Source organism: Barbatula barbatula (genome assembly GCF_947034865.1).
Source record: "Barbatula barbatula genome assembly, chromosome: 22".
Taxonomy (NCBI): Eukaryota; Metazoa; Chordata; class Actinopteri; order Cypriniformes; family Nemacheilidae; genus Barbatula; species Barbatula barbatula.
In genome coordinates, this window is record NC_136785.1 from 2,168,559 (window position 1) to 2,187,528 (window position 18,970).

At 39.8% G+C, this 18,970-nt stretch overlaps 1 protein-coding gene across 1 annotated transcript in view; it reads right to left on the bottom strand.

Annotated features, from left to right (window-relative positions):
- Positions 1 to 488: 488 nt before the first annotated feature.
- Positions 489 to 18,970, bottom strand: part of ap3b1a (adaptor related protein complex 3 subunit beta 1a) — a 44,309-nt gene continuing 25,827 nt past the window's right edge. The window contains exons 23-27 of the mRNA XM_079486976.1: positions 12,759 to 12,987; positions 11,632 to 11,716; positions 9,794 to 9,891; positions 6,603 to 6,741; positions 489 to 1,204 (exon numbers count right to left, since the gene is read on the bottom strand). Of these exons, the coding sequence (XP_079343102.1) occupies positions 1,048 to 1,204; positions 6,603 to 6,741; positions 9,794 to 9,891; positions 11,632 to 11,716; positions 12,759 to 12,987 (708 nt within the window). The 3' untranslated portion in view covers positions 489 to 1,047. The remainder of the gene's footprint in view (positions 1,205 to 6,602; positions 6,742 to 9,793; positions 9,892 to 11,631; positions 11,717 to 12,758; positions 12,988 to 18,970) is intronic.

An 18,970-nucleotide genomic window follows, 5' to 3' on the forward strand; every position in this document is an offset into this window, starting at 1 on the left:
AAAAAAAAATTGAAGGGACTTATGTATACAAATATACTTAAGTTGAATCGCCCTCATGTTGTTCCAAACTTGTAAGACTTTCTTTCTTCCATAAAAGAAACACAAAAGTGCTATGCAACTAAATAAACACGCGGGATAAAGTCACCATTCCCTTTCACTGTATGAAGAAAGATGCATTGAAAGTGAATGGTGACCGAAGCAGGAAATCCCAGCTATGCCATTCCCAGAAACATCTCTCTCATCTTTTTGATCTTCTGTACATCATGCAGTCAAATCTTCACATACGTGTACATGCTTTTTGTCTTCCACGACTTGTATTGGAAATCCAGTTTAAACTGTTCAATGAAGACTACAAACAACTAACGCAGGGTCATTGCTGTCTGTCTGTCCCCTTTCTGCCAGTTGCAGTTTAAAGATGCAAGAAAGTCATTAGACAACAACACAAGGAGAGTTTGCATCGAGTCAGACACAAATAAATAAGACCGCTTCATAGTTTCTGTATGATATTTTTTATTCTTGAAATTGGCAACCGTGAGAGAAATGTGACTCACTAGGAGAGCAGGCCGGGCACTTGGGTTTCTAAAGGCACTTCACATACTGTAAATATTCAGACAAAGAATCCTCCTTCATTCGACCGGATGGACAGACACCAGCAGATATGCAGAAAACTTGGCAACTTTTTATATGCTTTTGACAATTTGACTACGGTTGATCTACTGTATATACTGTCAGTATGAGTTTGACCATTTCCTGGAAAATGTAAAGTATTACAGATTAGCAGGACAGCGATCTATCACTGGAAGAGAAGAAACTGAGGGAAAATTTGGTAGAGGAATTCTCAGAGACAGTAAAAATAAAACTGTCCAACTCCAAGACAGCTTCCCAAAACACTAATCCACATCATGGCAAACTGTAAAGCGTCCTTATAACCCAAAAGGAGCACGCCGCATCTATATTATGGCATTTATCTGTGTCTGAACCCTCAGTGTTTGAGGACTGGTTAGGTCTAAGACCTCTGGCTCTCCGCGCTGTCCGCGCTGTGAGTGTCTAGGTGGCGCTGTTCGTCAGGGCTGTTTTGAACTGTCGCAGTAACATTGAAGCCATGATGGATTTCTCTGTGTTAATCGTGACGAGAGCATCTGAATCCTGCAGGGTGACCGAAACCAGCACCAGAGAACCTGAACTCACAGTCTTGCCAGCAAACCTGTTAAAAACAAATGATATACAAATATTAGTTGCGATTATGAGACGACACGAAACGGTACTCCTATTTACTTTTGTACACATTTTCTTTGTGCTTTTATGTTTTCCTTGGTTGTGAAGATGTAACTTTTTGTGCCAACCAAAGATACAGGTCAGGCAAGATTGCATAAATACATTTAATATATTTGATCATATATCGTAAATATTGCCCAGTATTCTTGTATAGCGATATAGCCAATTTTACTCAAGTTAAATATGTTTAAGTGACCTGATGCTGGAGATACACACTAAATAAAAGAATAGTTTACTTTACAGATGAACAATGTTGAAATTGAATGTTGTGATAAAAACAGGATTAAATAAGAATGAAATGTTTTCGATAAATATATTTTTACATGTACATTTGGTATGCGCTATTATCCAAAGTGACAATGCATTATACTATACTATACATTTATATCTGAGTACTGTACGGGCAATCCCTGGGATGCTCTTATGTATTTGAGGTCTGAAAAATATGTTCAAATTCACTTTTAAAGAAAACAACATTTATTTAGGAAACGTTCCAATATAATTTTGTATATGATAACCTGGATTTTTATCACAGTTTCCATGTGTCTTGTCATGCTGTCAGTCTTTCACATTGCTGTTGGATGACTTTATGTCACTCCTGAGGTTTGGTTTTATTGAAATTTAACAGACACTGGACTGGAAATGACCACAGTATATCTAGATATGCTGATTTAATGAAATCATTTTCTCTCTTAATTCTTTTCACGGCTGTATGACTGGAAACTTATGATAAGTAAGACAGTTTGTAATCTGTAACATAAACTAAATGCCAATACAATGTACAATTAAAAAAAACTTGTAGATTCATCAACATAAAATTATGAATGGCCCAATTACCATTATAGCTGGTTGTTAAGCTTTAGTACAAAATATTTTAAATAAGTATATCTAAGATGAATAGCATTAATGTTATCCTCACTATTCAAACTCAATTTGGATAAAAGCGTCAGCTAAGTTCCTAAATGTAAATACGTGTATCCAAATGTGTGCGTGAGAGACTGAAAGGGTTTGTGTGTGTGTGTGGTGAAGAGGCATGGCAGTCTATTATCTGGTCTGGTTAAGAAGCTATTAGGGGCTAAGGGACGGACCCCTGTCAATCACAGAGGAACCCTGCAGCCTCTCACAGACACGGCGGGGGCACGGGACACAACCATCATTAATATAGCAAAATATATTCAGAGAAATTACAGGTTTCATTTCAGTTTCAGTGGAGATAATGTTTCTCGATTCATGAATGCTGAGGACGTATGTGCCTGTGTTAACAATGAGTGTGTGATCCTTGCTGTTAAAACTCCAAAAGAGTAAAAAAATTGAAGGGATGATTTAAAGTATTCAAGAGAAAGTGAAAATGATTTACTATAGTAAAATGTAGTAAATTGTAGTATCCTAAAGTGCAATTTGAGCAGTTATAATAAAGTATAATTAATAAACTGTAGTATACTATAATATTATGTGTTATTAACAATAGTAAATAGAAAATTATAGTAAATATTTACTATAAAAATGGGTTCAACAACACTGTAGTATCTTGAGTAGTACACTACAGTATTGTAAAACATGGTGTACGACTTTTCAAGTAAATCTATAACTTTTCCTTTGTAACGCCTATAACTTTCGCAAAACTCAAAAATCTTTCCAGTGAGATTGGAAGCGCATAAATAACTGTTAAACAAAATAAACTAAATAACAATAATGATAAGAGCGCCGTGCAAGTGATGAACAAAAAAATTCGCTCAGTGGGAGAATTCTCAGCGCCCGGTAACCGTGGAAACGTCACAGACTGGAAACACTGGCGACCACGCACTCGGCTTCTTAGGCAGCGCTGAGACACGACCCCGCGTGACCTCTACGCCCTCGTCCCTCCTTGCTGTCTGTCTACCAGTCTCTCTCAGCGAGCTGGACCCACGTGCCTGACACACGGCCCATCTGCCTCCCATTTACACACACTATTTTACAACAATGAACCGTTTAGCACAAAACCTCACAAGCGGGGACCCCATTTAGCAGTGAGAGGCATACACCTCCCCGGCTCCCCCCGAAACCCCCCGCCCCACCAGCTCAGGGCCCCTTCTTTTACTTCCCAACTCTCACACACACAAACACGCACACAATGGCCACCATTTAGCCATGGCAGCATGACACACAAGAGCCATGCTGCTAACCAACTGGAGAGGGGCGTCACATCTGACGATCAGCACGCACACACACACTTTAAAGACAGATGACCTTAATTATCAACAACAGATTAGCTATATAGATTAGCTATATAGGAGATAGATAGATAGATAGATAGATAGATAGATAGATAGATAGATAGATAGATAGATAGATCTTTGGTGCGGTTCAAGCTGTAAATGGGTCATTGGTATTCTATGCTGTCGTCCACTGGGCCTCTGAACTGGATTAATTGAAGCTGTGGGAAGAAAAGCAAAGCAGAACCCAAATGCTGGCCAGCCGGACCGCCATCGATCCGCACACACGCTAACACTTGCTCCTGATCAGAGAGAGAGAGAGAGAGAGAGAGAGAGAGAGCCTCTATTCATAGAGATATGTGGATCTTCTCACAACACTTTTGTTTACACACAACAGTTATAATTCACATCACCAGATCACAAGTTAACCTAAATAATTACAGATATATCCAGCTGTCGAATTTTTTCAACCAATGTTTGGCCATTTTGAGACGAATGACAATGGAAAATCACATCGGCATTTGTTGCAAGCGTTTCCAAGTATTTTTCGTGTTTTTACATTTTGGCGAGCAAATGTTGGGAACATGTCTGGGCCATACTTCACCAAGAACCGAAATAAATTTGCTATAAGAAAAGTTTCTGCACGTTACTGTCTTGAAAAATCAGTTTTTTGTTACTGCAATGTAGCATTTGCCGTGGAGCCTTTACATCATAAATATTTACAATGTAAATAAATTTGTGTATTAGAGTAATGACAATGTAATGTCATTCATTATTTAAAATAATAGGAATTACAAAAAGAAAATACAATTCAAACGTAAAATGTTATTTAAAGCATCGAGAATTTTGGCATGATCTTACTTCATTTTAATGCTAAAAATGTAAAGATCCTAACAGTCCATAAACAGAATCAAGTTTCTAATGCAAAATGTAATTTATTTAAAAAAATGTTTTTAATGCGATTCGCCTTGCACACATGCGTGTACTTTATGTGTTGTTTATGTGGCAAATATTGATAAGACTTGCATTTATTTATTCAGCAGACGCCTTTATCCAAAATGACTAGCAAATGACATTTAACATTTTGTCAGTATATCATAGTTTCTATGCGATACGTTGTTTCGGATAAAAGCGTCTGCCAAATTCACAAATGTAAATGGTGCAATGGTGAATCCTCTGCGCTTTCTCTTTTCCTTTATCTGTCCTCATGTCTGCAGAGACGCTGTGTGTCATCAATTTCCAAGCGTTCCTGCCAGGTGGGTTTATGTACGAGTGTGTGCTAAGAGTCTTCTGTTCTAATAGAGGTTAATCTGACCAGATGAGTGACCAGATGACCAGATGTCCCTCTAAAAAATGAAGGCGACGCCTCCCTGATCTTCTCTCCACACACACAGCTGGTTACTAACACACACGACATGCGCACACAATCCACATTTCATGGAAACGAAACAAGGATGCACATTCAATACACTACATGACCAAACGTATGTGGGCTCCCATCGAATAATCACGTTTGACAGGTTCGGGTCATAAAAGTCAAATTCTACAGCGACATTCAAGAGAATTGAGTGCTTTTAACTTTGACTCTTTATCTCAGTTTTTGCAGATCGTCATAAGTTATTATGATAATTATAAATAATAAATCTATTCGCATTAGGACTGCAAAAGAGTGAAATAAAAACAGTATTTATTTGTTAAGGATAAGTTGGAGCTGTCAAAGTCTATATATTACCCGAAGTAAGAACCACATATGTACCAGATGAACATAAACCCCATAAACTAGTCCTCTAGACTGACTTAACTAATTCTCTAGATGACCCACCGATTAGACGATACTGGAAACAAACAGAAAATCACAGATGCGAAGGATAAAAAGAATCCTATATGTTTAATGACTGTAATTGCTGCGATTTAACAAAGTTGAAAAGGGAAGAATAGATTCATGTTCTTGCTGATATGGTGTATGACAAAAGCAGTGCTGCCCCCTGCTGCTGCACGGAGGAACCGCAACTCATAAAAACCCACAAACCACACAGAAAGAATGGGTCAGTTAACTCTGATCAGGCCAGCGGGTGACTGTGATGGACGCATGCTTAACATACAAGCCAAACAAATGTCCACAGTTATTAAAAGGTGTCCAAGCTGGAAGACCGTATATTAAGTCAAACTGTATTGAACTTGCACACTAGAGAGAAACATAGCCTTTAAAAGTGCTTTCTGCTAGAGGACACATTAGAGATAGGAAATTAGAAATAGTTAAAACTCCATTTAAACTTCATTGAAGCCGGGCACTAACAAAAACAGCTCATCTAAAACAAAATGATAAAAAATGATGGTCAGCTTCTTATAAGTGTAAAAGTGCCTTACGGTTTGTAGAGGACGGGTAAAGTTTTTCTTCTGGTATGTCTTTTGAGAAACAGGCGGTGATTGATGACACAGTCTCATTTGCACGATTGCGTATTCCCAATGAAATATAGACCTTTTCCACAGACCTGCGGCCATTGATTTCCACTTAGTCTGTGTGTCCTTGTAAGGAAGATTCTAATGCTTCTCAAGGTGCTTTCAAATTCACTCATATTTTATAATTAAATTACTGCATTATCTGCCTTCAGACTGCAGAAGGTCCAGAACAAACATCACAGTGTTTGTGTTTGAGAGAGAACAATATGTGTCAGCGAGATGTACAGTATGTTTGCGTGTGTACATAGGAAAGTTCCATTTTAAAGTCCTTTACAAAGTCGAAAAGAAAGGAAATATTTGTGTAGCACAAAGGTTTAAACCCTAGGGAACACGTATTGATAAAATAAATCCCGTAACTCACTATGGAGAAAAGCATGTACCCATGTTAATGGTAATATAAAACTAACTCTGGAGCTCTGTCGCAAACTCAAAATACACACGTTTCCCCTTAACTGGATAAAATTGCTGACTTCTAGAAAAGTTTGTTGGAAAAACTTTGGGCTTGTTTAAATTACGTCGTCTCTGCAGACATCTTTAGCAAATCTTTCCATGCAATATACGATCACATTTGTTCAAGCCCCTAAAGAGACAAAGCCAATAAAACGTTCTTTTAAACAATATTAAGCGCAGAAGTTTTTCAGTTTAGTGAAACGTGACATTTTCCTTAAAACGTACCTGTGTATGATGTCCTGACCAGACGTAACCACGCCCAGGTTGGCAACAGACACCACCTTCCTGTTTATCGACTGGCTTGAGGCGTCGTCTGGCGCCATTGAGATTGTTGCCGACGACTCATTCATCCCCACCAGTTTACCTGAGCGACACCAAAAAATGTAAGTGATACGGATAGAACAGATGCGGATAATGAACAGCTCGTTTTGTTTGCGTTTTGCAAGATGTGTTTTATTCTTTGTTGTTCTTGGCCATGTTGATGGATACGAACAGACAGCAAGAAATATCGAGAAGAGAAAGAAAGAGGGAAAGGCTGAATTGGGAAATGACGCAAAGCAGGATTAAACCCGTGAGCGTCACACGAGCGCTGCGGCTCAATGAGCACAAGGCGGCAGGGCACGGTTTAAAACGCCAGTCGCTTGTTTGCGGAGTTGAAAGATGAAATTTAACTTCAACTAAATAAGACTTTCAGGGTTCACCCAAAAAACTGTATTATATTTATATATACATTTAGTAACCAAGCCACACAAAAATAACGTAGTACACTTTACTATTTTACTACTTAGTACTTACATAAACTACAAAAAATGTAAGTATTCTCAAGTATATTAATGACTAGACTTTATTAATGCAAACTAATGCATTCTATAGCATTAACTGTCACAGACAATCGGCAGTAAATTGTTTAGTATACGTTCACATTTATGGCAAGGTTTGAAAACACTAAGGTATATTACTTACAGTATAGCACAGGGTTTCTATGGGAGATGATCACTATAAGCTTTACAAAACAAAACATTTTAATATTAAAATAAAGCACATTGTGTCCTAGCCACATAAAAACACTGTTGTCCGCTTTAGTATTTACAATAGTAAACTGATTATGTACTGTAAGTTTACTGTAGTTTAGTAATAAGTACACTTTATTAATACACTGAAGTATTCTTGAAATATAGTTCAGCGTTTTATATTTGATGGATACTAAACAAAATAAATGTTGCACTTTTTTGCATATAGTTAAAGCAAATAGAGATTATTAGACATGTTGTATACTTTACTATAGGAAAATTAAACTGTAGTAGACAATTATACTACAGAATACTTGAGTATACATTAAGAAAGTGACTCAAATGTGAGGTAAATAAGGTAAATACTAAAGTAGTCAGTATTTTCAAGTGTGCATGTTCTGCTAAGTTAAAAAGTTGTTTGTGTTATCATTTTAAGAAAGTTAGAGCTTTCCCTTAGAGAGTCAGTATAAAACTTAAAGGAACTTTATCTACAGGGAAGATGTCCAGAAAAACGTCTTCTACATAAGATTTGTGTTGTAAACATGTCTGTGATGCGCATACTTTCATATTTGCCATTCGACGAGCGCAGAACCAGGAGGACGGAAGGTTAAAATGATTTGGGCCGTCAGTAAGAGCGTGTGATATTTGTAGGGTGCGTTGGAACACTACACTTGATTAAGACTAACACAAGCCGAAATCACCACGGCCATGCAGGACATTAGCTAGAGACGCGTGAATGAGTCTCGTCAAGCGGCGACAAGCGCATAAAAGCAGCGCTCGGCTGTTCCCTAACAAGCGCCTGCGGGAAAACACACACACACACAATGTTGCTTAATGCGCCCAAACTAGACTAAATGAAAATGCTGCGTTTCCACTTAAAAAAAGAAAAAACACAGACAGACCCGGAGCTTTTCAGTCTGAAAGGCACAAACGACGACGCACTTCAGCTTGGCTTTCATACGGCAAGAATGTGAGAGCAAGCGCTAATACGTACACACACGCGCGGGTTCGGGGGGTGAGGTTTCTGAGAGTGCTCATTTAAAGTCTTAAATCTGTCCATTAGGGTCCATTGTAGAGAAAATGTGGAGTAAATGAATATAGCGCGGCTTATGCTAAAAGCCTTTGCCACGGCAACCAATTAAGAATAAATGATTGGCTATAAAAAGCGCCTTACTTCCTGTTCCCCGTCTGTAAATAGTGAGGCGGGAGGCACTCTCTCCGCTCATTAAAATGTGTTCGCTAGTGTGTTGTCCTGAGTAAAGGTATAGGTGCTCTCTAAAAAGACAAGGCAGGAATCCATTGAGCGCAAATGAAAAATCAAACCCGCTGTTTCTTTCGTAGAGCGTCTGCTTCATTATGTCGGCCTAATGTTGGGCCGGAAAGCAGAGAGGGGCATTCGTACGAGCCAGGTGTGTGTGTGCTTTGATCCCGAAAGGCCTGCGGAAGGCTAAACCGAGTTTGCGTGTTTTGTTTTATTAGCTGGAACGCTTTGTAGCATCGATGATGAAGGGAACGCTTTGATAAGAACTAGTTGTGTTGCTGAAAACGAAAGGCTGCTTTCAAAACACTTCTCTATCTCTTAAGCTTGTCGGACAAACCGAGATCCCACCCTCAACTCCCAGCATGCCGTTAGCAAGCACGACAGGCCTGAGAACCGATGCAGATTAGCGACACAAAGGTCACAGGTTCGATTCCCGGGGAACACGCGTACTCATAAAACGTACGGCTTGAATGCACTGTAAGTGGCTTTGGATATAAGCGTCTGCCAAATGCATAAATTGTCAAACTGTGTTATTTCCCGCTTAACCGTTTAGCTTCCAGCTCTCTGAAGGACCTCCGGGTCGCCGCGGTGAACAGGTCGAGCAGATCTCCACGGACGACTTGTGGCAGCCTTCAGAGTGGATGCCGGCGTGTGAAATGCGTGCGCGTCAGATTCGCCTGTCAGCTCTTTCTGCATCGCCGGTTACATTCAGAGGGACACTATTACGGCAGAGATTGTGCGTGTGTTTAAATAAACAGATTTAAATGTATAGAGCCGCTTTATTTGGAGCTTTTCTGCACCGCACGCCTGCCACCAGCATTCAGACTGTTCATCAACAGAACCACGCGGTTAGAGATGTGCGCCGGTATCTGAAGGGAGTCGGCAATGTAAGAACGGAGCAATATATCAAATATTAACAATATGTGACATATGTTAGATTAAGGGCGTGTTCACACTTGGCAGGTTTGGTTCAATTAAAATGAATTGTGATGAAATTGCTCGCTGTAGTGTTATTCATTATGTTACACAAATTTTAATTCAAATATAATTAAATATATTTATATTTAAAAAATATTTAGCCATATCACCCAGAATACTTCTGGATTGTTCTGTGTTGTCAAGGTCTTTTGGTGTGTTTGTATTACTTTGCTCTTTGGTGAAGTCCGGTTCAGTCATGGTGACGGGCAGCAGTAGTTCTCCCACCTCAGGCTGGATGGACACACTAAATTCATCTTCTTTTGTACTGCGAGGTGAAAGAACACAACCATCAGGTCTCAACACTACAGTTTATATCTGTCCATCTCCCTTTCCTCCTTTACTTTTTATATTAAAAGTGGCGTTTGTAATTTCCCATCCACAACAGAAGCCCAAAATAACAATTGTATTCCCCGCCTCGTCTCCCATTGTTTGGACGAACAGATAAACTCATTTGCAAACAAGTAACATTTTCATAGGAAAAAATTACAATCATTCAAACGTTATTTTACATTATTCAATCTATGAAACTTGATCTTATTCTCATGCAAATGTGACAATAAACCAGTAAAGCGATGCACGGAAGTTGTAACAGTGTTTTACAGCTTTTAAACAAGTAACAACAACTGTGTGAAAGACTGGAACCTGATCTGCGTTTTCTCTTTTTTTGGTCGCCCTCTCCTCCCAAAAGAGTAGAAGAATCAAGTTATCGATTGTCAGGTTTGCCAATTTAACTTTGTAACTAACCAATTAGTTGAGAAACAGAAGTGTTATTACTATCCCACCGGATCAATCATTACTGATCCCGAGGCAGACAGGGATAAAAGAAAGAGGGAGAGAGCAAAGATGAAAAGATAATAAAGTCATTTCTATTTTCATATTCGTATTGATTAGCATCATCACTGTTCGAGTTCGGTGGCGTGCCATAGGAAAGAAGGCCGATAAGACAGAAATCTAACATTAGTCCCTTCACGAAGAAGGGCAGGCTGGGAAATAGGAAGCCAATAGAGAACGGGAGAACAGGGTCGCCACGGAGATCAGGTGATGAGGGGAAACAGGCGTGAAAAGATACAGAGAGCGAGGGATCACGGTCTAAAGTAAATCCAGGTTTTTCTTCCTAATGCGGCGTAATCTTTTGATGCCGTGGAATTCAGAGGGACCGAATCCCTCCTTAAAGCAACTCCCCGAGCAGGCCTGACCCGCGCCCACGCGTCCCCATGTCATTGAACTCACATTGGCTCCATTAGCGCACATAATCTACCGGTCGCTCGCTCGGCTGTTTATGGTGATGTTATTCACGCCCGGCTATTTCACTGTATCGATCACATAAGCCTCCGGCGTAATCGAAAATAGAAAAAACAATTACAAGCTTTGTGGAGAAGCGTAATCGCTCCAAATTAGATTATTTAAAAAATGTAATGCATATTATTACTAACCACGCTATTCGGTAATAATTTATTTTTAAGGAAGGCATTGGAGAGGGGAGCGATTCGTTTGGTCTTATTTTTGCATGTGTAAGGATAATGAATAAACAGTAATTTAATCTGTATAATGACATGCCAACCCCATCACGATGTGATAGCAGTGTGCGCGTGTGTGTGAACTGATGCTTCAACTCTTGTCGTGTTAAAAAAAATGTGAAAACACATTATCTGGGGCGTCAGATATACCTGATTTGAGGGTGTGTTGAAAAAATGTATTAAAGGGATAGTTCACCCCGAAACGACCATTCTTTCATTCAAGTCATACATTCAACATGTATGGTCTTCTGCAGAACACAAAAGAAGATATGTTAAAGAATGTTGGTAACCAAACTAAATCAGACCCCATTGACTTCCATTGTTAGGACACAAAACCACAAAGACATTTCTCAAAATATCTTCTTTTGTGTTCCACAGAAGAACCTGTCACTTAAAGGTTTTAAGCAAGGTAAATGTAAAAAAATAGATGAAGAAATTTGTATTTGTATGTAAACTATCTCTTTAAAGTGTGTTGCACATATTTTCACCAGAGCTGGAAGTTGGCTGCCTGTGTGGAATCGTTGAAGTCCACGCCCATGGACACAGTTACGGATGCCTGCGGCTCCAAACGCTCTGGAGAGATAGAGAAACGTCTGAAGAAGCGAGATATGACACTTACATTTATATATCTATCAATCTAAATCCACAGGGAGAAGGCCAGGAGACAGAACATGGATGAACAGATGCATGAATGTCAAAGCGTAGAGTTTAACTTTACTGTTGATCTGAAAACACAAGAGCCGTGCTTCTCAATCTGTGAAGGTTTAAAAAAAGAAAACCTAATACAATTATATTTATAATCATCATTATATAAGACAAAAACTTGTATGAATCATTTGAAACGTATGGGCTTTGTATCAAGCGTATATATGAAACAACAAAACTACAAAAATTTGAGATCGTTGGTTAAGACCGGATATGTTAAGTAATGATAGTGGTGCTGAAGTTTTGCTGGACTGTTAAATATTAAAGCATCTGGAAAAGTTTGAGAAGCACGGCTATGGAGAAAGAGCATGAATGTATTCTTCTTCCTCCCCGGCCATGAAATGTATCATGTGATGCTTTATCGACACGAGCATTGGTCAATTTCACGATATAAAACCCTGATGTGTGAATGACTAAGAGCTGCTTTGCTTCTTGTGAGGTGACAGAAAAATGTAGAAACACAGAAAACATTCAGAATGTGTGTGCGTGTCTGATTAGAGGAGCTCTGCTAATCGATACACAGACAGAAATCATATCAGATACATTATCATGGGCTGAGAGAGAGAGATGGAGAGAGTGAGGGAGGTCAAAGTCTGCTTGCTATAGAAGTCTTGGTTATAACTTAACTTTCGCTAAACACTTAATAAATACAATAAAAATCTTGACATGTTTTCACTTCAACTTGCCATTTTACCAAAACAGCTAAATGTCGTTTTTCGACTCGCATTCTCTCATCCGCCCATTTTCGTTACTGCATCTTTAAGGCTTGAGGATGTAAATGACCTCCCTATCGATCGGCTGACCCCAAAAACAGATACCGACAGCCAAAACTCTTCAGTTTCAAAAGCGCAAGGAAATGTTCTCCTTCGCATTACGCATTCAGAAGCCCTGGCTTTATTGACCCGCTCACCGATCGTGTTAAAGCGATGGATGTCCTGTCCAGTGGAACTCCGCTCTGAGATGTGGATGTTCTCCAGGGCTTGGTCACTACTGTTGCTTAGCGTCAGCTGCAGGGATACCATGTTGTTGCCATAGATACAAGGCTGCCGGGTGAAGCGGTACTGGGCGGACAGACCTTTACCCGTCATCCTGTGGAGGAGCTCATGGGAGGTTTCCGGCACAAACACGGGAGAACTGGCCTGTAGGGAAACAAACGCACGGCGTCAAACTGACAGGCGAGAAAATGCACAGGGATAAAATGGACACCTGCGTTTGGTGGACATGTAAAACACAAGATGTATTGAAACAAAATTGGTAATTATGAGCCGCTGTAGTGCCTTCTGGGTAATCTGGATTCTTTATGGTAAACAGTGTAGTTTTCTTATAGACAGTTTTAACGGCAACAACCTAAACCAACGTTATGTGGCCCAAACTTAAAGAATCAATAACTGTTGAGTAGTTTTAATTTGATTTAATACAATTAATATACAATGAAATATTAATATATCACCCTGGACCACAAAACAAGTCCGAAGTAGCATGGTCAAATTTGTTGCAAAACCAACAAAACATGTGTTTCAAAATTATAGATTTTCGTTTATGCCAAAAATGGTGCCGGTGAGCGTTTGGGTCAGCAGACTAATTTCCAGTTGCATAACACTACAGAGTTGTTTTGGCGTAACAAAGTGGTCAACAATGTAAAGATGATCTGTCATATCAATTATATATTACCCTTTTATCTAAAAACACCCAGATTTGCCGAAACACCCTTTTCCCATTCAGTGTTATACGAACCGTAAATTGGTCTGCCGACCCCGCCGTCCCAAAAGCTCACCGGCACCATCTTGTGCAACTAGCGAATTAAGTCGAGATCATATTCCATGAAGATATTTTGTAAATAAAAAAACAAGTTTCATTTTTAAACATTCGCCTGTGTGCTATTGGTCGGACATACATGATAGTCCCGCTCTAAACTATTTATTTTTCACAACAACAAAAAAACTACAGATTTCCGCTTTAAGGTGGGATAGGAGAATGTTTTACTGTTAAAAACTACCATTAAAAACCATGATTAATTTGAAGATATTTATAATTTTTTTAAATGTTGTAAGTAAACACACAACCGAGACACAGAAATGACAGTTTATACTTCACCTTTATGTTCACATGAAGGACAGAAAAATTCTCGCTCCCAAGCAAACACAAAAATTAAGTCCTGCATTTGCCCATTTCATCCTATTAAACCACCTTTTCAACCTTTCATCTTAATGTAAAATCTCTTTCACACAGAAGACATGGCAAGAGAAAGTCATGGCTATTTTCATTATGAGCTTATCAGTGAAACCTTAGTTAAATGAATACATAACATTGGAGTAACGCTGGATTCATCTTAATGCTGTAAGAACCTTTAGAATGGAAAATCTTATGGAAGTTTGAAATGCAGTAAAGTGGATTTTAAATCAAGAAGCGTTGCTTGTTGCCGATGTGCTGCTATACATTCCCAGGGTGTCAGGCAGTTGCTAACCGGTGTAAACTAAAATATCTCACCCCCAAATCTAATTCACCCCCGGCGAAAATAACAAGTCTACCTGGTTAGAAAATTGCACGAGCCACAAAAGTTGAAGTATCATTCATGTCTGTAGCACACGCATACAATTCATCCTTCTAAAAGTTAAGGGTGTAAACAAACCCCTAAGCACTACTAAGGGTACATGTATTTCAATGTGTGCCTACGTGCATGTAAGATTGTTTCCCCAGATTATTCATCCAGAATATTGTGAGACTGGACATAACAAAAATCTCAAATCGTACATTATCGTATGTCCCAGATCAACATTATTCCCACTTTCTCACTTCCCCTCGAGAAAATCAGTGTAATGTCCACCCCAAAAAAGCAAAGGCAAGCGTCACGGCTGAATAGCTCCCTGCCTGCCGATGATATGACGAGTGTGGAAGGACCTCTGACGTCTCAATGCATTAGCTCTGAATCTCTGGATTCTCTATACCCTCGTGTGACAGCAGAACAGATCGCCGGCTGATGGCAGTTTTCTGGCTCTACACGGCATCGCCGAACACCTGGACAGCAATGATATTTCAGCCTGCAATTTATTTATTGGCTCTGGCTTTGTCTTCCACACCAGCAAATCCCTCCGAGCTGTAGAGTCCACCTGCAAGTCATTCGCCATACGAGTCCAAAATATTGCACGGAGAATAAAATCTAAATACAGTTAGAAATTGCATCTTGTTGCCTGTAGACTGTTTTTACTTTGTGCTTTATAATCTAAAAGATGCGTGAAATGTGTTCAAGGAATAGTTATCTTTTATTCACCCTCACGTTGCCTGCATTTGACTTTTCCGTCCGAGGAACACAAAAGAGGATATTTTGAGAAAGGTTTCAGTTGTTTTGAGTAAATGGTGGTTGATTATCAAAAATATCTTTGTGTCCTCTGGAAGAATGAAAGCCATACAGGTTTGAAATTAAATGTAAATGATGAAAATCATTTAGCAAATAAACCACGAAACGTGAATTAGAAATCTGAAAAAGACAGATCCCATGAAGGCACATGCATAACATTCAAACACAGTCACCGACAACAAAACTAAATCTAGACAAACCTAAATAAAACTGATTTAAAACACTAATCTGGTACTTGCTGTATGTGAAACTGGTGCTATATGAACAGCATTTGTGTGCGACTGAAACAAGCTCTGGATGAGTCACATCCCCTTAAAAGCCCTCTAAAAACAAACACATACATAGTGCGTGAATTTATCGCTGTGCTTTGGACGTGTCCAGCCAGTCTGTGTTGATAAAAGTAGCTGTAATGTTTACGGCATCTCCAACAGTTAGATTTACACACACACACGGGTTGTATCCGCCATTTCACCATAACCATTCCCGTCTATGTACTCAAGGAGTGGACAAGCCAATATACAACGCAACATCGCTTATGATCACCAATATAACACACACACACACACTTGTGTCCTATAGCGCTCAACTCCGCTGGGCGGTGTAAGAGTAAATAACAGACAGAGAGGAGTAACCTTGACCGAGCCATATCACACACACACGCTGGGAAACGTCTCTCCGGTGTGAAGGGGAGTCTGATTGAGGGGCTTTATTATGGATGAGCTTAACGGAAACCTCAGTGATGGATGACAACCCGATCTAGTCACCTTCACATCCCAGTATCTCCCAGCATCCTCTCGGTCCAGTCGCCGCCCCAAACCTGCTGACAGATGCAAAACGCATGGGCCAGCCGGGATAGAGATAGAGAGCGTAAAGGGAAAGAATGAAAGGATATCCAGAGGACAGCAGGACATGTAGCAGACAGAATTAAAAATCTATTTCTGTTTGAAATCTAATTCATTTGTTTATAAGACACATACGTGCATACCGTCTGTCTGGCGTCTCAAGAGAAAAATGTCATATAGAGCAATGTTGCGTGTGTGCGTTGCATTGATTCTGTCAGGTGTTAAAACTTACTGCGATTTATGGTTAAGGTTTCAAAATAATCGTAATGGAATGTCGGTGTGTTTCTATGAAATTTTATATCAACACCACTGCGTACTGTATGTAAAAGAGTATAATGTGTATGATGATGAAAAGTAAAAATACAACGAAATTCAAGGTTTCAGAAGGACAACAGCGATGATCTTTCTTCCATGCGTAACAGCTTTTCTTTTAACACCACCGTGGTGAAATAAAATCTCATTAACCAGCTATAATTTACAGTAACAAAAACCTTGAGGGAAATGTCATGTGCCATGCAAAACCAGTGAGGATGTTGCGAGTGGTTGCCAGGGCAACACCGCACAGGTGCCAAAAACTGTTCCAAGTGGCTTTTAGCACCTTGCTAGGCTCAGGTCCCGTGAATGCAAATGCTTTTTGCATGGCAAAAATAAGTCCAGTCTCCTAGAAAAGGGGCATCACATACAGTTCCAGACAAGCCACAAAATTTGAGTAATATCATACATGTCTATAGCACACATGGTCCGAAATACAAATACAGCACGATATGGAAGTCAAATGCAAATGTCAATTCATTCATATTAAAATGCCCAATTCAACGTTCATTGCACAAAAACTAAACAAATCTCTTTTTAAAAACAGGTAAAGCACAACTATGCAATAGTAAGCCAACCAAAGCTGCACGATATAGACTGTTTCAAAGCAACAACATAAACAAACACTACTGCGCATGCACGCTTTTGTTGCCCAAACTTAACTGCCGGTGCAAATCCGAAAATAATCCAGATTATTTCTGATAACAAGCAAAAGAAATGAGTAAATTACATTAGCTAGCAAGTCAAAAGTATGTCTAACCAGAATTATTATGGGTTACCACTAGAAGAACCGTTCCTTTGCTAAACCTAAATGCAACAAGGTTACACAACACAAATTGTTTATTTAATACAATTATTATACAATAAAATCTATTAATATTAATTAAAATAAATAAATATAAATAGTTATATTATTAGCCAGACTGATAAACAAACACAGATTGAAAGTTAACTTTGGGTCAGGCGGGTGCATCCGTAAAACAATGTGATGATATGCAGAAAACATTATGCTAAAACTCACTCGAAATGTTACAAAATGTATTTAAAAGTAACGGATATGTAAATGGACATAAAAATCCATCTCTCTCTGCTATCTGCATTGACCTAAAACTTACACAATTCGACTTCTTGAGGTGTTAAAATCATTCTGATACTGCAATTGCGACAAACATACCTGTATAGAATATGCACACTTGCAATATTTTGATCATTTCGATATATTTTTCAGCCTCGGCACAAACAAAAACAAAATGTCAATCAATCACGACAGGGCAGCAAACAAAAATACCCAAACTAAAGGCAAATTAAGCTCTGACAAACTGTGAAATGACCACACTTTGTATGTGGCCAGCATTGAACGCGTGTTTGATTGACAGCACGAGTCGGCGTCTCCGCGTGCGTTTCTACCTTGCTGCTGAGTCATAATGAGGACGGCACTGAGCGTGCTCCGAGAAGAACGAGGTCACCGCGGCAACGCCGACCGGCTGATGGGCACCAAATGAACAAATTATGACGCGGCCCTCGGATTGTGATGGGGTCAAACGCCCCCCACCCCGCGCTCAGCCCGCTCTCGCCCTCGTTCGCCCCCCGCTCGCCCTACACTGACAGTTCAATTTCCCTCTAACGCCCCACGTACGCCCCCCATTCGCCCCGCGCTAATTATGAATGAAAAGTTATCAGGCGGCTCCCCCGGGCGCGCGCTTAAACAGTATTTCAGAGCAGATCCGCACGTCAAAATGTTATTAGAGACGGGAGAAGGCGAGGCAGATAGCTCACACGCTGACCCCGGATCGGCTAAATACCACTGCTAACCATCCCAGAATGCATTGGAGTGTCTCTCTATTTCACACACGGTTATTTCATCTGTATCCGTGCCGCACACACACACACGGTCGTGTCGTATGAATACATTTTCATATATCTGCATGCACACACACACACAAACACGCAGACGACTAAAAAAGGCCAGACGTGTGACGCGACACGTAATAAAGGACAACGTTTGAATGCATGTATGTGCGCGAGAGTGAGAGATGAGGTTTATCCACCGTGACTAAGATTATAGCGGTCTGTAATGTATTTATGCATAGCATTGACTTTAAATAAGCTTCTTTTCTCTCCCTCAATCTCACCCTTTATTTCAACTCTGATTAGCTGGCCCGCTGAGGCTCGTGGGTAGTATTCTAATGACCTGTGCCTAACAGCTTCAGCCTGCGCAGCCGGCCGGTCCTGACTAACCTGTCAATCAAAGCAGCAAGGCTGACACCAACCCATCCCACCATCAGCCCCCCAAACGCGGCGATACAGGTCACAGGGGCGACCACGGAATGATGGACAGCTGGAAAATAGGAATTCTGACAGATGGAGGTTCAAACCTATAAAAAGTTGCACATTTTCGTGGACTTCAGGTAATCGAGGATTGCGGAGTACTAACCATCAGAGGTTAACTTGAGGATAAAGCGACGTTACTTTTGATATAATGTCAGGGGGTGTTTTTCTTAAACAAACAACATGGTGCGATGTTGCTTAAAAGACACAGTGCAGTGTTTACATTTACATGTAAATACATGTAAATGTAAATAATTACATGTAAATGTAAATAATTCACCCAAA